At 37.3% G+C, this 20,338-nt stretch overlaps 1 protein-coding gene across 7 annotated transcripts in view; it reads left to right on the top strand.

The window, feature by feature from the left end:
- Window positions 1-1,337: 1,337 nt before the first annotated feature.
- ATG5 (autophagy related 5) overlaps window positions 1,338-20,338 on the top strand; it is a 136,568-nt gene continuing 117,567 nt past the window's right edge. For 2 of the 7 annotated variants that reach the window (XM_025383539.1, XM_025383535.1), the window contains exons 1-3: window positions 1,338-1,632; window positions 10,294-10,459; window positions 18,022-18,149. In XM_025383539.1, coding sequence (XP_025239324.1) covers window positions 10,352-10,459; window positions 18,022-18,149 — 236 coding nt within the window. In that variant the 5' untranslated portion in view covers window positions 1,338-1,632; window positions 10,294-10,351. Of the gene's footprint in view, window positions 1,633-1,715; window positions 1,882-10,293; window positions 10,460-18,021; window positions 18,150-20,338 lie in introns of those variants that run through there. The other 5 variants (XM_025383542.1, XM_025383540.1, XM_025383536.1 and 2 more) reach the window with 4 other exon arrangements.

Here is a 20,338-nt window from a genome sequence, read left to right as displayed (position 1 = left end):
CAAAGTGCTGGGATTATAGGCATGAGCCACCATGCCTGGTCCCAACATTTTGTTAGGAAAGAATTTTGAACACACAGCAAAGTTGAACAAATTTTACAGTGAATATCCATTTACAATGAACCTAGATCCTACCATGTAGATTCTACCATTATATTTTACCATTATATTCTACCATTATGTTTTACTGTACTTGGTTAATCACATATTTATCCATCTATGTGCCCCTAAATCCATCTTATTTTTTTGATACATTTTAAAGGAAATTTTATATACTTTTGTCTGACACTGGGAAGGCAATGCACCTTAATCCCACGAGCTTTCTTACACAGGCTAATGGCTGTTTACTGGGGACACTATAGTGAGGATTTCTGCACTGAGTAGGTGAAGAGGACCAGAACTGTGGCTTTCAAACTTTTCTGACTGCTACCCTTACTAAGAAATGTATTTCACTTCCTATGCAGTGTACACACATACATACTGAAGTAAAAATTTCAGGAAACAATATTTACCCTTTACATGTGTGAACCATGCTGACATTTTCTATTTTATTTCATTTAAAAAGATGCTGGGCATGCTTCCCCAACTTGATTTAGATACCCACTAATGGGCTGTAATTTACCATTTTAAAATCATTGTACTTAGTCCAACTCCAAGAAGATTTTTCTTCTTAAAAGAATCCCGTGGCTACTACTAGAATTTTCCTTATCTTCCCAATTATCAAGAACCTGTTTTGAGTCTCAGCACAGTACTTACTTAACATGCATGGCGTTAAGGCATGTGTAATTAAGAGAAAAACCTTAAATTCTTGGTAAGACTTCTGGATAGAGCCAATTCAAACATTCTTTATTAGTAAGTTTACTAATTATATTTACAAACAGTGGGATAAAGATACGTACTCTTGGATGGGTGGGAGGGTTCAGTACTCATATAGTCTTCTGTTAAATTAGGCTATTAATGAATGCCCTCGGTGGTTCCAACAAAGTAGAGAATAAGATCAAATGAGAAAATGTGGATGGGAAAGTGCTTTGTAAACTAATGTTTTATTAATACTGTTGTGTGATGCCAGGAAGAAAGGCATGTTGCGATCAAGCTCTAGGGAGGCAGTGTTTCAGTATTTTAAAAACTGTTCTTGTGGAACTGTTACATTAACCTCCCCAAGGCCCAATAACTACGCTTTGACGCGAGACTCTCACAACAGGGTAGAAACTATGAACTTGGAGGGGTTTGGCCCCGAGTTCAAGCGTCCTGCTCCTTTGGCGCATGCTCAGGAGCGACTCGGGCCGCCTCGCGGGGTTGGGCAGAACACGGAGGGCGGAGTTCGGGCCACGTGGGGTCTCGTGACGTCATCTCCAGGCGCCGAGGGTGACTGGACTTGTGGGGCGCTTCCAAGGCTCCGCGGCGCTGCCGGTTTTATTCGCTGGATACCAGAGGGCGGAAGTGCAGCAGGGTTTGGCTCCGACCTCCGCGCCGGTGCTTTTTGCGGCTGCGCGGGCTTCCTGGAGTCCTGCTGCCGCGTCCGCGCAGGACAGTGTGTTAGGTGGGCAGCCTGCCCCGCCGCCCCGCCAGAGCCCGGAATCCAGGCGTCACCACCAGTGCGGGGAGCCGGAAGGAGGAGCCGTCGCTTCGGGTAGGGTACGTGTGTGTGTCCCCTTGTGTGATGAAATTCCTAGAGGAGGAGGGCTGGGGAGGGGCCAGGTAGGTGTGGTAGGAAGGAGGGGTGAAGCTGTCTGGAGGAGCGCCCGCCCGGCGGCGATGGAGGGTGAAGGTGGTTCCTCCGGGCAGAGGTGGAGTTGGTGAGACGCCACCCCGGGAGCCCCGGGGCCGGTTGGCGGGTGTGGCCTGTGGGGTCCCTCTTGGGGTACATGTCTGTTGCTTACTAAGGTAGGAAAGCGAGAGTCTAGTCACAGGCTCTAGAGTTCAGTTCAGGAACTGCATTTTTCCTGGAACACAGTTATTTAAACCTTTATTGCACAGTGCAGTGTGAGTCTGTCCAAACTCGGTGGGTATGTCCTCCAAACAATTTATCTATTTACGATATTCCTTGTCTCAATAATTATATTTAGTGCTACCAAAGACATTTTCTGTTGGCAAGACACTTTTACATATTTCATTTGTGCTTTGGATTATTTTACAATTATCCTGAACTTGAGGAACCTAGGAAACTGTTGGTTCTAGATTTTTCTGAGGGGTGAGTAGGCACAGCATGTCTTGAGCAGTCAGAACCCGGAGACCCATCAGGCAGTAGCTGAACTTCCAAAGCCTTCCAGAATTGGCTTGTTAGATTTCTGAGACCTTGAAACTGGATACTTGGCTCTGAACTGAACTATTTTGATTTCCATAGAGGGAGTTTCTGGTTGAATTTTGAATTTGAAAATAAGGATGTTGGGCTGAGGGTAGTAGTTGAAAGGTATTTTACACCAGATTTAAGCCTGTGCTTTGATCTTCAAAGATATGCTACTTAAAATTGGGGAAAAGTGGACGGAATGGAACTGTATGGATATGGGTTTTTAAAATAGTACACGCACCTCAAGTGTGTGTTTATTTCATTAATTTCCCCCAAACTGAGTACCTCCTATGTGGTAGGCACTGGACAAAACAGTAAACAAAATAGTGAACAAAAGAATAAAAATCCCTGCCATCATGAAGTTCCACTTTGGGGATGGGGTGAGAAAACATTGATACAAAAATTAAGGTACAGTCTTTCCTATCCCTCGGCATCTCTGGGAGATTGGTTCCAGGACCTCCGTTGGATACCAAAGTCCTCAAATGCTCAAGTCCCTGATATAAAATGGGGTAGTGTTTGCAGATAACCTATGCACATCCTCCTATCTTTAGTGCGACTGTGCATTATTTATAATACCCAATACAACTGAAATGCTATTTAATAGTTGGTATGGTGTATTGTTTAGGGAATAATGACAAGAAAGAGTCTATACATGTTCAGTACTGACTTTTTTTCTTCCCTGAATATTTTTCCATCCATGATTGGTTGAATACAAGGACGAAGAACCCATGGGTAGGGAGGGCCAACTGTATATGTCAAGTGGCCGAAAGTGCTAGAGAAAAAAAACCAAAGCAGTGCAGGGGTATAGGGAAAGCCAGGAGATGGAAGTGGTGGCCATAGAAAAGATGATATTAACGTGGAGGCCTATAGATGATAAAGAAGGGTGCCACTTGGAAAGAGCTACCACTGAAGCCCTGAGGCAGGTGCATACTAGCTAGTTTGACTGGAAAATAATGAACAAGAGGGAAAGAAGTAGTGGATACTTAGGTAGAAATGGGGCCAAGTCTTTTAGGACCATGTAGGAATTTATAAGAACTTTAATTTGTACTTTGAATGAGATGGGTTTTGAGTGAGGAGTAAGTTGATCTAACTTGTGTTTTAAAAGGTCTGATTGCTGTGTTGACTGTATGCAGCAGGTGCAGAAATAAGAGTTGTTAGTAGGCCATTGACTGCATTTATCCAGGTTAAAGGTCAAGGTGACGAATCAGGGTAGTAATAGTGGAGGTAGTGCGAAATGACCAGATTCACTTTGAGAGCAGTCAGGTAGAAGAAGGGTCAAGGAGGACTCCAAGGGTTACAGACTGAGCAGCTGAAGAATAGCACTTGGTCGGGCATGGTGGCTCATGCTTGTAATACCATCTTTGAGAGAATCCCCAGCCTGGTCAACATAACGAGACCCTGTCTCTACCAAAAAAAAAAAAAAAATAGCTGGGCATAGTGGCATGAGCCTGTAGTCCTAGCTACTTGGGAAGCTGAGATGGGAGGGAAGGATCACTTGACTACCTTGAGCTCAAGGTTACAGTGGCCCATGATCCTTCACTGTAGTCCATCCTAGGTGACAGCGAGACCCTGTCTCTTAAAAGAAACAAAGAAGGACTTTTCCACTTAGCAAAACAGAAAAGACCACACAGTGATAGTGATAGGAGAGAAGAGGAAGGAAGATCTGAAATGGTTTTCCGTTTTGCATATGTTACATTTCTAAATGGAAATGTCATATATAGTGGTATATGTGAAGCCAGGCAGTTCAAAAGAGAAGTCTGGACAGAAGATAAAGCTGTGAGAGTGTAAATGTATAAGTGGTATTTAAAAGCATGTGAGAGATCTCCAAGGGAGTGGTTCAAGTACTGAGTCCTGGGGCATTTCAGCATTTAGAGTTTGGAGAGATTTACAAAATTTCCTCCCTCCCAGGGTGGGACTGTTGAGTAAAATTCCTCTTGAGAATCACTGATTCACAGTAAGCAGATAGAAGGAAATAGAAAGCAAGGTCATTAGCAGAGAGAGAGGAGGAGGAAGAAGTGAACGTTTGAGAGAGGAGAAGGTATGGAATAGTGATGTAGGAAAGGGAGAGAATAAATGGACTAGGGAGAAGTAGGAACACTAGGCAGTACCAAGGGCCCGGTTTTGAGGTTAGTGTTTATGAATTTAAAGGAAGACCAGCCAGCATATATTATTATTTTTTGATGTTTACGCACTTAGTCTAGTAAGTATTTGATATTTCTAAGGAGTTGGGAGTTTTGTCAACGAAAATTACTTCAGGTAGTAGGTTAGTCTTTCTTGGTACGTAGTGTGAAAGAGACTATTAGTTGTGCATTATATTGTTATCACACTGTGCCATTTTCTAAATGACTGATTGGTTAACAGATGTTGTTGGTGGGCACCTACTCTGTCCCAGGCTCTGAACTAGATGCAGAAAATAGAACAGTCAAGAATAGCCCCTGCCCTCAAGAAACTTACTTCTAGTAGATTGCATCATGGGTTGGAATTTCTTTATTTCCAAGATATTTCCTTGAAATTGGATGGATGGTGATAATGGTGTAGTGTATGTAGGAGAGAGAAAATCTTTCTAAAATAACAGAATATGCTGAATTTAAAGCGTGACTGTACTGATTTGCAAAGGAGTTTAGGGATAAAATTTCTTAAGTAGCTAGATTCATATATTTATATATTTTTTCCCCATTATTTAACAAAAATGTCAAAGCCTACTATCTGCTAACTATACTAATATTGGTGATTAGAAGGTACATATGACAAAATTTTGCTGTCAAAGAAAATTTCAATGTGGGGAGGGGCAGGAGACAGATAAGATAAACAGATAATTGCATTGCATGATATTGCATGCTATTAAAGAAGTAATTAGACTGGAGGCTGCTTAAGGGAAAGCTTCCCAAGGAGCTGATATTAAGCTTAAGAGGATTAAGAGTTGACCCAGAGAGGATAAAAGAGTTGGCCAAAAGAGGAGGGAAAAACTGTTCAAGCAGAGGGGCCATGGAAATATGAGGAAACTGTACTAAAAACATACATTGTTTATTGAGTGGTTACCAAGTGTACTAAACACCTAACAGCCCTGTGAAAATTATAATTATCTTCATTTCACAAATATGAGAGTCAAAGAGGATGGGTTTGTTGTCCAAGACACGTAACTAATAGGTGGAAATCAGGGTTTAAACCCATGTCAGTCTGATTTCAAAGCCCCTTAACTATCTTATTGTATTTTGCATGCTGTCAGCATCTAAACTTCCTTTCCCTTGTTCTTTATCCCTCATTTTTCACCAACTTCTCTTTCTTCCTTGGAAAGACTCATCTGTTTTTCACCAGTCCACGACTACCTCTATAGGTCAGGCACTCATTACTTTTTCCCTTAGTTGCTGAAATTACTTCCTGGCTAGCCTCTCTGACTCAAGGCTCTCCTTTTGTGCACTGCTACCACATAATTGTTTTTATTTTACCATTCTAAAACCTGTAGGCACTATAGGACTGGTGGATGAAATTGAGATCCACCCCTAGTCTTCTGTTTGGTGTGTTTCATGGTCTAGTCTCATTTTACTTACATTTACAGATTTGATATTAGAGGAATAATAATTGCTTGCATTTCCTAGCACTTACCGTGTGTCCATTATTGTATCAAACACTTTATGGATTTTTTTTTTTTTCCAGAACAACCTTGTGACTTGGGTAATATTAATTCCATTTCACAAGTAAGGAAATTGAAGCTTAGTGAAGTAAAGTGACTTGCCTAAAGGTCACATGTGATGTTAAAACATGTTTTGGTATCAGCTCTTTCATTATCTATTAATACTACTCTCAACCCAAAATTTCCTTAAAAGTTGGCACAAAAATTGCGCCTGCCCACTTCATGCCTTTATTGGTGCTATTTTGGCCTGTTAGAATATTTGTCATCTTTTTGCCTGTCCATATTCTACCCATTCTTCAAGTTCCACATCTTTTAAAATTCTTTGAACACTATAGGATGTATTAATATCTCCAACTCCCCTCTTTCCTGTGCCCCATGAAAGCTCTCACAAAGTAACATTTAATTATACCATGGACATATGGATGTTTTGGAGTTGAGAGGGATGATGGCAGTCCATATAGTATGATAGAAAGAATATGAGATTAGAAACCTGAGTTAGGATGTGGCTTCTGATTTTGGCTCTGCCATTTATTAGCCACAAGATTTTAGAAAAATCATCTGACATCCTCTTCTCAAATTTATCATTTGTAAAATGGGAGTATATAGGCTTGTGTGTGTCAAGTGTGAGGTAATATAAAATGTATAGTATTTCTGGAGTTAAAGTTATTTAAAGTAGTATATAATCTACTGTTATCTAATTTTTATTATCTAATCTCACCTGCTTACCTCATTTTTCGGGATTCTGTTTGGTTCTGTAATTTTATATCATACACTGTCTTTCCAACACATTCAAATTCAGTAAGCATTTTTTGAGCATCTACTGAATTCCAGATACCATTCCAAGTGTCAGAGGTGAAAAGATGAATGAGATATGATCCTTCTCCCTAAGGGAATCTATTACAGTCTACTGGAGGAGACGTACAAATAAATACTATTGATAGAAACTTACAAGGGTAGAGGAAAAGTAGAGGTGCCGAGAGAAAACAAGGCGAGTTCTGCCTGAATCATGTGTAGAAGAAAGGTTATTTTGAGCTGGGTCCTAAGGGATGTTTAAGTTGGAAGACAAGGTGAAGAAGGCTGCTTTAGGGTAAGGGTACCACCAGCATGGGCAAAGGCACAGAAAGGACAGAAAGTGCATGGTATGTTTAGTAGATTTGGAGATTATACTTTGTTAATGACTGAGGTTTTTAAAAGTCCATTGTTGTTGTTCTTCTAGCACCTGCCACAGAGCTAGGCATATCAAGTGATTAAATATTTGACTCTAAATTGCATATTATTAGCAGTGATTACTGCAAAATTTTTAGCTTTTTTATACCTATAATTCCTACTTATATAATGCTTTTGATTATTATTAGGTTTTGAAGTCTTTAAATGTTGACTTTTAAACATTTTTTGAGACATGTTCTTGTTCTGTAAATTATAATGGTAGATAACCTTTATAGTACATATTATATGATGAATGTTATTCAAGTGCTTTACATGTATTAATTCATTTAATTCTTGTATCTAATGTGGTAGGTGCTGTTTTCCCATTTTACAGATGAGAAAACAGAAATAGAGAAGTTAAATGACTTACTTGAGGTCACACTGTAAGTGGTGGAGCTGGTTTTGGGTCCAGACAGTCTGGCTCCACATTTTACATTTCTGACTCCTACTCTATAGTGCCTCTCAAGAGTAAATTTTGTTTTATTGCCTCTTTAAAAGAGGATTATTGAAAACTTACATCCTTTAGTTTTATTCATGTATCCCTACCTTTTCTTACGTATTTTTAAAGTTAAGTGTATTCACTGGAGACATGCTTTCTTATATAATTTATTATAGGTAAATATTAATATTGAAAGATTAACATTTTAAGATCCTATAAATTTGGGTCTGTGTATTTTGAGGCAGTAAGCAGCCTTGTTTGCAGTTTTCATAAATCTGTTTTGCAGAGTTTGTTTGTTTTGCAAAATTTGTATCGGCTCTACTGCATTATACCTTTAGCTGCCTTGGCTGAGTTAGTTCTTCCCTTTAGGTCTTGCAAAAAATATACATGTAAGCAACAATAGTATATGGGAAATAAAGTACCAATTTATCTTTCACTCGTACTTTGTACTTAAAATCCTACTGTAGAACTTTGGTAAACTTTGCTGGAACATAAGACTTTAAAACTCAAGCCTGTAGTTGGAGTCTTGAGGTGTTCTGCCTTCCCCTAAGTCTATATTTGTATCTCTTTTGGGAAGGGACTTAGAAACAGAGAGCATTGGTCATTCATTTTACTGTTCGTGAAATGTGGAAGGGAGAAACAGAAGAGAATGTCATGGAAAGAAAGAGCAGGGTGGTCCGGGTTCTTGTCTGGCAGCCTAGAGGGGAGAGAAGGGAGCCACACGCACATGCATGATATTTTGGTTTATGTTGATCCCTGCCTATTAATAAACATGGCTCAAGTGGTGTCCTGGAATCTGACCAATCAGATTATTATTCCTCCTTGAGAGAACAGTGCTTGGAGAGGAGGGAAGAGCAATTGTCTTGGATTATATTTTCTATCTGCTTCTTCTGAGAAGAAAAATAATATCAATAGTGACACTACAGTGACTTCAGCTTTAAGCTTGTAATTAACTTTTATTAAAGATTTTTATTAAAGGAACTCTTTGTCTCAAATTATTTTTCTCTTCATCATCAAAAGGTGAATCTCAGTTGCAGCTGCTGACTAACTTGATGTATCATGGCTGCAGAAACAACTGCATACCACCTTTATATCAGATTCAATTTTAGTTTTACTTATTTGTGATAACCTAGATCTCATTATTTTTTGCCACTAGTAAATTTCCTTTAAAAAAGAGCAAGCTATTAATGTAATCAGGAAGTAGTATGGTCTTTCCTGTTTTCAGTGAGTTAATTTTGTGTCATTTGTAAACTTGGAAATTTTTTGCCAAATGCAGAAACTCAATAGTTGTTTGAATTTGTAGCCTAGCAGTGTGGAATGATATGAAGTTTACGTGCATGTATGTATATCGTTTGCTTAAAATAGTTGTTTTTATGGATATGTTTTAATAAAAGTTAAAACACTAACTGGACTGGACTCAGTTTAAGAACCAGAATTCTTGTTGCCTAGTACTTTTATGTTGGACATACTTTTTCCACCTCTTGCAGTTTACTTACCTGTAGATGACATTGCGTCCAGTTGACCTCCAACTTTTTCTTTCTTTGACTAATTAATTTATGACCGTCTTAGTGTACTCGGCATTGGTCAGTGGAAGTGAAAAAAAGGGAAACAAACTCCTTGAATAATTCAGTGTTAATAATTCATATTTGGCTAAACTCGTAAGATTATTTTGAATGTTTTCATAAGATACATTATGATAGATTATGAATTAGCTGCCTATCAAAGATGAGAAATATTATTTGGATAAGTATATTGAACCTTAGTATCCAGGTGCCACCTGTTGAGTTATTCTAAGTGTATATTATCAACAGTATTTATTTCAGCATTTACTCATGTCGTGTATTGTGTTATTCAATTGTAGAATATTAGCATTGGAAGGCACTTGGATATTATGGAGGTCAAAAGCCATGTCCTTATGCCATACCTAGAATACTGTTTTGCAGACCTAGTGCTATATTTGTGGTATAGAGAATATTCTGAGAGATCCAAGCAGAAGCATTTACTGTTTCATTGGGGACAGAGGACTGGGAGCTTGGTTTGCAGAGTAGGGATTTGAATAGGTGAGAGAGGAGCATATTAGGTAGGGGAATAGTAGGATACAGAGAAAGGTGTTTAGGGGGCCACTTTTGGTAGAAGGTTTACAAAAAGAAGTACGGTAATTAAAATGGAAGTATTGGTGGGATTACATTGTGGAGAGGATGAAATTACATTGTGGAGAGGATGAAATTTAGAATGGGGAATGGGTTTATAGAAAGATTTTTTCCCCAATGTGAAAGAGACATTTTCTAAGATGAGAGAGTAGTTTTGCAGGAAGAGAGGAAGAACTATCTGCAGGGGTAACTGCGAGAACGATCCTTTGGAGTTGGACTGTCAGGATTCATAGGGTATAGGTGAAGCTTCTCTTTAGATAAGCAGTAGACTCTTCTGCGCTTGAAAGACTGAGGCAAATATAGTTTCATTTTTGACTGTGGTTCATTACTCAAATGTACAATGAATATTACTGGTATATGTAATTTTGAATTAGTTACTTTTCTGATTCCTTTAAATAATAATTTTACATTTAGAATTTGTTGTACTTTTTTTTTGGATTTATACTAAAGATTGGCGATCACATTTTTTTTTTTTGAAGTGGATAATCTTTATGGCATTGATTTTTTAAAATAATCTTTTGTTTTCTAGCAGGTTCATTCATCCTTGCAAGGATCTGACTAATGCTCTTTATTTTATTTTCAGTTTGGCTTTGGTTGAAAAAAGAATTTAGCCTGTATGTACTGCTTTAACTACTGGAAGAATGACAGATGACAAAGATGTGCTTCGAGATGTGTGGTTTGGACGAATTCCAACTTGCTTCACGCTATATCAGGATGAGATAACTGAAAGGGAAGCAGAACCATACTATGTAAGTACATTGATTGTGGCAAATGGGATATTTAACCTTGTCCATTTTTGTAAAAAAAAAAGCTCTAAGAACTTGGAGGCCATTATTATGTAACATTTTATATATAGCTAATTCATGCTTATTTTGGAAAAAAAATTAACATAGATAAGCATAAAGAAGGAAATATTCACCTCTAATGCTACCACTCAGAGGACAAAACCACTGTCAACATGTTGTCATGATGCTTTGTTTTCCTTACATGTATGTGGGTATGTTAATGGAATCAATCATCTATGGTGCCTTCTTGACTTTCTTTTTCTTATGCATATATTCATATATAATAAATGTATGATAATGCAATAATAAGATATGTGCTTTTTTAATAGGAAGAGATTTTGAAAATACTAGGTTCAGATTGTATTCTTTTGTAGTTAGGAGATTCCAAGCAACTGTTTAACAAAGTGTTTTAATAGCTTAATGAACATATAAACATGCACACATACACACGATATGTTCACTGAGCTATTGTATGTTATATGTGAGATAATATGTAATATATATGTAATATATATTATAAATTGCTGCACCTTGACTTGCAGGTGTGAGTTAATGGATTACGTATTTTACAAACACGTTTCAAATGTCTTCTGATTTTGGTGTGCTTTGTTTCCCTTTTCTAAGTGCATGTATAATCCCAGTTTATGCCTCTGTCAGAGATGACATCCTGCATGGTTTACTGAATAGCCCGTAATAGGCAAAGATATTCTCAATTGTTGTTACTGTTTTTTCTTTTTGTGTCTCAGATATGCATTCTAGTGTTTACCTGGAGATGATGTGGAAAAGTAGAATTGTATTTGTGATGAGGAAATGCTTCTTCTGTTTCACTTTAGTAAAGTCTGCCCCTTGCTTTCCCACTCATCTCTCTGAGAGGCAGCGCCGTTCCTTAGCCTGCCTTCGCTACGGGAAGTCAGATTACTGGAGGAAGCTATTTACTAAGGAGCCCATTCGCTTACTTTTTGGGTATAGGACTGTTGTTTTGTTTTTGTTTTTGTTTTCCTCTGTGCATCCTCAGCATCTGGCACTGGCTCTTCAAGTGGTACTGCTTAGTGCATGAATGTTTCCCCAGGCTCCTGTTGGGATTTTGTTTGAAATCATCTTTTTGGGTTTTCTTACTAGAAATGATAGTTTTAGAGAAGTTTGGGAATCTTGTTACTGGTACTCAAGCTTATATACATGTGAATAATCTTTGGAAATATCAACCGTTTTCTGTCTAGAAAAACACCACAGTTAAAAACCAAGTATGGTCATAGTTTTATTTTTAGAAGAATTTCATTTGTTAGAGATATTTTTTCTGTTCTTGTTCTGTAACATAGGTTAAGATACCATTTTTTTTTTCCCAAACGAGTTTTTGGTGTTTTAATTACAACTTTAACTTTCATTGGCTTTGTAATAGTATCTAAACCAAAGAGTGTATTTGGCCAAATTGACAACAACTGAAAAATAATTTAAGTCTGTTTATTTTTATTTATTTTTTTTGAGACAGAGTCTCGCCCTGTTGCCCGGGCTGGAGGGGGCAGTAGCGCCATCTTGGCTTACTGCAACCTCCCCCTCCTGGGTTCAAATGATTCTCGTGCCTCAGCTTCCCAAGTAGCTGGGATTACAGGCGTGCGCCATCATGTCCGGTTAATTTTTGTATTTTTAGTAGAGACAGGATTTTGCCATGTTGGCCAGGCTGGTCTCAAACTCGTGACCTTAAGTGATCTGCCCGCCTTGGCCTCCCAAAATGCTGGGTTACAGGCATAAGCTACTCCACCAGGCCTGTTTACTTTTAAATCAAACTCTAGTGTTTGACATACTTCCTAAAGTTAAATAAATTTCATGTAAAGAATACAGTATTTTTTCTTTATAGACCTGTTTAAATGTGAAAAGACTGTTGTGAGCACTAGATTGTAAGTTGTTTTCTAGTGTTTCTAATCAAATTGAAAATGGCAAGAGTGTTGAGGGTAACTGTAGGAGAAAGGATTGTCTTGTCTTGTAGGTAATTGCTTTTTTCTTGAATTCTTCCTAATTCTTCACCTAGAGAAACCTCTTATGCAGTCATGATTTGTGTTTTTGAAGACTGTTGGGTGACAGGCTTATAATAAATATAAAACAAAAAACTAGAATTTAAAACCATATGGCATAATCCAAATTTGGCTGTTTAAATACGTACGTGCATAAGTGTAAGTTAATACATACAAGGAAGACAATAAACAAAACATTAGCAATGACTAGTCTTAGAATTACAGATGAGGATTTTAGTGCCAATATAGCTGTAGTTCAGATATGTCCCTGGCTGTCAATTAAGCTTGAACATATTTTTAATATTAATATTACATATATTCCTGTCTTTTCTGCATTTTGATTTGTTGCCTCTGTGCATAATTTTTCCGCCTATATCCTGTACATATTATCACTGAGTGTAGTATGTTTTATATTTCAGAGAATATTGGGAAGGAAATTTGTAGAAACTGGATAACTTTTCAGTTTGTATTCTTCCGGTTATGTTCATTTAAACTGTTGCTTTTTATTTAGATTATCCAGTATAAAAACACATATACTCATTTGCATTGCTATTTTGTGACTTGTGTCTAGAAGAAATCATGGTTAGACCCATGGTCATCAATGCCATGGACCCTTAACATTAGGCAGTGATCCTTTTATGTACCCTTAGTCAGGTGTCTACCCTTTTCCACTATGACTATGTCTCTGAGCCCTGACCTCTTCCTTCACTCTTAACAGGTGACCTCACTCCCTCTTTCATGAAGAAAATAGAAATGATGTAATAGGTGTGATAGGACCTCCCTTAACTTTCTGCCACCAAATCTGCAAAACGTATCTGCAGTCACACACATTTACTTCTCTTTCCCTCCTGTTATAATGGAAGAAGTATTCTTCCTTCTAGGCAAGGCCCAGCCCTCCATCTATCTTCTGCCTTCTCAGGAGGCTGGTGGTATCTGATCTTCTCCCATCTCCACCTCTGCCTTCTCTATTGATTTTATTTTCAACTTCTTATCTGCTGGCTCCTTCACTGTTTTTAATGTTGTCATAAATCCTTCCTATCCTGAAACAACAGCCTCTGTTGACCCCATCTCTCAACTTTGACTTTTCCTCCATGGCTAGACTTCTTAACAAGATTGTTTATAGTCATCGTCTGCCTTCCACCTCCTACCAGTGAGTTTTCTGTAATCACATTTTCATACTATTCCAAGAAAACTGTTCTTGCCAAAGTCACTAATGGTATCTTTTTAGCCAAGCTCAGAGTCTGTTTTGTAATTTTCATTTGCGTTATCTCAGCAGTGTTTGATGTTGTTGGTTGTTTCTCCCATCTTGTGGCACTGTCCTGTTTAGCCCTGCAGTGCTCAGTATCCTTGGTTTTGCTTTTGCCTCTATGGTTTTTATGTGTGTGTGTATGTGTGTGGCCTTTTTTGCCACATCTTTCTCCTTTGTTTATTCCTTAATATTGGTATTTCTTAGGGCTCTGCTTTCTTTTTTTTTTTCACTTCACTTTTTACCCCCTGGAGTTCTTGTCCATTTTTATGTCTTTGTCAAGCATTTATATCTTGACAGTTCCCAATATTTTTCTCCTGAGCTCCAAACCTATATATTTGTCTGCTGGAGATCCTCACTTAGATGTCTTACAGGAACTCAAACTATGTATGTTTGAAACTGGACTCATCAGCTTTCCCCCCAAGAAAATATGGTCATTTGCATTATTTTATTCCCTTCCTATTTCAGCAAGAAGAATTACTCTTACTCGAAATCTGAGACTCATCGTTTGGTGCTTCCTTCTCTCTTATCCCAGATATTTAGTTGGTACCTTACTCCAGCTGATTTTAGACCTCAGTGTCTCTCAGACTTATCTGATCCCTTTCATCCCGCACTGCTACAGCCTAGACCAGACTACTGTTTAAAAACTGATCAGGCCAGGTGCAGTGGCTCACGCCTGTAATCCCAGCACTTTGGGAGTCCAAGATGGGTGGATCACCTGAGGTCAGGAGTTTGAGACCAGCCTGGCCAACATGGTGAAACACCGTCTCTACTAAAAATACAAAAAATTAGCCAGGTGTGGTGGTGGGTACCTGTAATCCCAGCTATTCGGGAGACTGAGGCAGGAGAATCACTTGAACCTGGGAGGTGGATGTTGCAGTGAGCCGAGATCTTGCCTTTGTACTACAGCCTGGGTGAGAAGAGTGAAACTCCATCTCAAAAAAAAAAAGATCAAATTGCATGGTAGTAACCAGTTTCCTGCTTTTAGTTTTCCCTTCTTTCCGTTTTCTAGTCTGCAGTTGGAGTGATCTTTTCGAAACACATATCTGATCTTGTCATTTGCTTGCTTAAAACCTTTGTGGCTTTTCTTCATTTTTAGTTTAGTTTACAAGGTTCTCTATAATCTGGCCCCTGGCTTCCTCAGCAGTATTCTGGCTTAACTCTCTACCTTCCTATCATATTCAGCTTCTTAGACTTCATTCAAATGTGCCCATCTTTGTTTCTCTGTATTCATTCTATGACTTTTGTCTTGCAGTGTCCCCTGTTTGGAAAAGGCAGAGGTATCTCCCACACCTACACACACCCAGACTTCCACACCATCCCTGTTCATTTCACTCCTATTTGTCTTTTGACTCTTTGCCTTAAGATATACTTCGTGTCAGGGTATCCCCTGAAACTCTAGATCAGTTTAAATTCCTTTGCTACTTGCTCTTATAACATTCTTTACTTCCTCCTTGCATTAATCACGTTTGTAATTTTGTATTTTGTATCTTTTTTGTTGTCTAACCTGTCTGCTGTATAAGGGGAGGGACTCCTCTGTCTCTCTCAATGCTATATCCTCATTGCCTAGTATGATGCTTTACACATTGGAGTGGAACAGAATTTTAGTATGTTTTACTTCTATTTTTGTCCTAGAAAGGTCTCTAATTTTAAAATTGAAAATTGTTGGACAGAATAGGACTTGGCATAAAGAAATAAAATTATGGGCAACTTTTTTGGAAACATAAGTATTCCATATAATTGCATAAAATATATATTCTTTTCAGCTGTGTAGATAAAAATGAATCACTTGTATCAGAGTCATGGAATACTTTATACTAGGGCTAAATGAGGAATAAGAGAATGACAGTTTCCATTGTAGCTGACAGTATTTCCAAATGGAGTTAATCTTATTCAAAGTAAAAGAACTAAGAGAACATTGAAAACATTTGTTAAGTGAAATAAACCAGACACAAAAGGACAAATATTATATGGTTCCACTTAAATAAGGTACCTAGAATAGTCACATTCATAGAGATAGAAAGTAAAATGGTGGTTACCGGGAGCTGGGGAAGCAGGGAATGGGGAGTTACTGTTTAATAAGTAGAGTTTCCATTATAGGATGATGAAAAAGTTTTGGAGATGGATATTGAATGTACTTAGTATTACTAAACTGTACACTTAAAAATAGTTTAAATGGTAAATTTTATACTAGGTATATTTTGCCACATTGAAAACAAAGAACTTAAACCAATGAAATACACCTAAGAAAAACAATGAGTAGTATATATAGTCTGCAGGTAAAAGGCAGGAAGATGATGTCGTTTCATGTTGTTTTCATTTTTATTTGTTTAAATATTTCCTAAGTAAATTGTATCTATATGTACTATAGAATAGTCATTCTTAAATCTTAGAGTGATTTCTTAGTGTTAATATGGATATATTAGTTAAAGATTACTCCCACAGGCCAAACAGAACAGAAAAATGCAGCTACATTTCAATGTGGATTCTGCCTTAAAAATGAGTATTCTTTTAAAATTACAGTTGTTGACTCTGCCTCACTTAACCTTTGGCATCTCTGACTCATTCAGCAAATATTTATTGTGTGCCTCCTTTAAAGCGGGCACTATTTTGGGCAGTGGAAATGTAGCATTGAACAAAACAGACAAGAATTCCTGTCTTAATGGAGGTTATAATCTAATGTTCTTTTTTCCTTATTGTAAAGAAGATTTTATTTCATAAAAATCATTGTGAGTTCTTTAGCAACTTTGAGTGAAGCCAAGGCATGTAGTACAACACTCTCCAAAATCGGGAGCTGATATATCCATACCCATTAGCTGTGGTGTTTCTTCTCTCCTACTGTCTCCGTAAGTTAATATTATTTTCTACAGAATAGATTACTATGTAATGCCCAATAATCACTTTTAAATTAAAGTTCAGGATTTACTAATAGAGACCTTATTAGACTAATAGATTATACTTACATATTTTTTGAAAACAGCTAATTTGCCATGCTGTTATGCTTTTTTTAAGAGACTTTAATGTCACATCTGTATTTGTCATTTCTGAAAGAATACAATGAATGTTTTCTCTGTCATTTATTTAAGAATAGCATGATATTGGCAAGTTATTTAAAAGTAAAACAGGGGCGATAATACTTCCTCTGGGGGGAAAAAACTGCTTTTTCTTACATTAAATAGTAAGAATTCCTTTTTCTTTCTTCACTAATCACAGTTATCTCTTTATAAAAGAACACCTCATAGTCTATTGAATGCATAATACTATTCAACAGCTTTTTCATAGTATTTAGTACCTTGTATTCCGTGCTGGAGCATGCCAACTGTCTCCCTCCCATACCCCTGTGCTCTGTAGCCCCTAGGATCAATGTCATGTTCTCCTACCTAGATGGGACCTGTTATCTTGGACTTCCATGATTAAATAGAAATTCCTTCAACCAGAATATCTCTTTTTGTATATATTTGCCAGCTTAGTAGTTCCACTTGATTTATTGGTCAACAGATATCACCTTGAATAAAGAGCATGAAAGATCATGCAGTTATAAAAGCAGCCAAAGAATAACAAAGCAGTTTTATCAGCAAAAGAAGTCAGACACTTAGGAAAGCAAGAAATGACTAGACTGTCTACTGCAAAGGAGGAAAACCATAAATTTTTGCCAATCTCCTTCTTTTATCTAATTGTCGGTTCTTTATATAAATCATAATTGATTTTCCAAAACACTCTTCCTGTTTTATTTTTGGGTACCTTTTGTGGGGAAAAAAACACTGACCAGGTTCTTCATACAGTTTTTGTTAAGGCTTTACCTAGCCCAGCATTCTCTCTCATCCTTCAAAACATGATGGACTGGTTGAGAAGATTTGATTGATAAGTCAAGGTATACTTTAAGACTCGAGTTGATTATCTTCTTAGAACAGTTTAATTGACTCAGATGAATCATTTTAATTTTTAAGTTAAATTTGATAGAACCAATAAGTATCTTAAATAGTATGACATCTAATTACATTTTTATTTAGTGTTATAGAAAGTTGTAGATAGATTTGTGTTGATGATTCTGGGCATTTATGTGGTAAGCTGTGCTTAAAGTAATGGCCCCGTAAGAAATATTAAAACATCTTAACCTTTAAGCTTTGATCTTCTATAAAAAGCAGTTGACTTTGTGTGGGATGTTCAAAATAATGCAAAGAACACGGCTGTTTTTCCTTAAAATTCAAAAACCTTAGTATTTTTTAAAAATAATAACTAGTAAATAAATACGATTTTACAAATTTTCATTTCAGTTGCTTTTGCCAAGAGTAAGTTATTTGACGTTGGTAACTGACAAAGTGAAAAAGCACTTTCAGAAGGTTATGAGACAAGAAGACATTAGTGAGATATGGTTTGAATATGAAGGCACACCACTGAAATGGTGAGTGAATTTTTCTGCATTATTAAGCATTAAGTATATACTAGCTTTAAAAAGGTATAGTGTGCCCTGAAACAATTGTAAAAAAGTTCTACGAGGATAGACGTCATTAGTCTAGCTCATACAATACATGAAGTTTAGACTTATTAGAATACGTTATTGAAAATATTTCTGCCTTCTGTTTGGATGCATGGATGACTGGACAGCTTCATATATTTTTAGCAATAGATTTTTGTATGGTACAATAAGAATATATTTGGTTATGGGCTATTTTCAGACATATTTAAAACTTCCTTAGGAAAAGTCATCTCTTGACGCTATTCAGTTTTATTTCTGTCACCAAAATATTTATAATATCTTTATATACATGATTACCTTAAGTGGCATTGTTCACACTGATTGCCATATTTAGTTGACCACTATGTCAGAAGCACATCTTAACTAGGCTTAGTTTAGAGTATTTAAAATATATTGATTTCCTTTTTACGTGAAAAATAAATTTGATGTTTTACATTTTTAAGAAGAGTATTGAACTGATAAGAACAGATACTACACTAATCCCAGCACTTCGGGAGGCCGAGGCTGGCAGATCACGTGAGGCCGGGAGTCCGAGACCAGCCTGACCAACATGGAAAAACCCCATCTCTACTAAAAATACAAAATTAGCTGGGTGTGGTGGCGCATGCCTGTAATCCTGGCTATTCGGGAGACTGAGGCAGGAGAATTGCTTGAACCTGGGAGGTGGAGGTTGCGATGAGCTGAGATTGCGCCATTACACTCCAGCCTGGGCAACAAGAGTGAAACTCTGTTGCAAAAAAAGAAAAAAAAAGTATTGAAATCAAATCCTAAACCTGGGCTTATCTATGTACAAATGATGTTTTTTTGTACTTCCTCTGTTATTGGGAGTTTTGTTCATTGTGCTTCCAAAAATATTTAATGAAACTGGAAATTACAGAGCGAAGAATGTAAAAAAAAAATAGTTCAAGGTATGCTGGATGTTAATGTTGAAATGCTGCCATTTGGATACAGTTGAATGAAAAGATACAGGCTAAGACAGATTTAAATGAAACATGAAAAATACAAATTGGTTAAAAATGGACTTGCTCTCTGAATTGGGGAATATTAAAATGAGTTTTTGAAAGAGCTTTAGGACAAATGAAAGGAAGCTAGTTAGGTGTTTAATAAATGCAGCTGATGTGAATCAGAGGACTTTATTAGCAAGGAGAGAAATTTTGGAACTCATCTTGTGCTGATGAGATCCCAAGAATGAGTAAATTTTTCATAATGGCTTACAAACATGCAAGCTTGTATTTTGGGTCCCGTCTCTAATCCTTTGAGGTGGTTCTGGGAAGTTATGACACAGTTGTCTTGTTACAGCATTCTTTCTTTAAGTCAAAACAATACTGAGCTTCATGATCATGTATCAGTCTCCTCTGACTCTTCTTGAGTAGTTCTAGACGTCACGCAGCATAGATAAGGTGGCAATGTTTTCCATTTTTTTTCTCAGGAGAATTGGAGGTTTTGGAAGGGGAAGGTGGCTTAAAGGAAGTGTAAATGGAGTAACGATTATTAAATAGAAGAGTAGAATGACAGGATGGGGGGGAAAGAGTGTGGGAGAGTAGCAATGGGGTGTATATATGCACTTGACATTTCTATCTATAGTTATTTACATTGTATTGCATTATATGTATTACAGATTATCTCGAGATTTTGTGTGACTAGTGGGGCTTTTCAGTTTTATTGTAAAGCAGGATTTCTCAATAGGGTCACTATTGACATTTTGAATTTGATAATTCTTTGTTGTGGTGGGCTACCCTGTACGTTATAGGATATTTAACAGCAGCTCTGGCCTCTTCCTACAAGTGCCAGTAGCACTTCCTCCAGTTTTGATTATCCAAAATGTTGCCAGATGTCCCTGAATGGAGGCAGAACCGCCCCCAGTTGAGGAACTCTGGAAAATTTGGGAAACCTCAATTTAGCTTGTAAAGTAAGTGATTGCTAAGTCATCATCTTTCAGTTGCTGTTTTATTCTGTCCCTTGTGGTGATTATTCTTGTATTCTATATGGCTTATATTTTATAGGTTTATGGGTAAATAGTGTTTGGACCCATTTCTCCTTGTCACTGCAGAACAATGATTTTGGCTTAAACATTATTATACCATGTTCTTTCTTTGTCAGTATTTATCCCTTTG

This window comes from Theropithecus gelada, chromosome 4 (assembly GCF_003255815.1).
Source record: "Theropithecus gelada isolate Dixy chromosome 4, Tgel_1.0, whole genome shotgun sequence".
NCBI classification, from domain to species: domain Eukaryota; kingdom Metazoa; phylum Chordata; class Mammalia; order Primates; family Cercopithecidae; genus Theropithecus; species Theropithecus gelada.
This window is presented reverse-complemented; position numbering and strand designations above follow the sequence as displayed.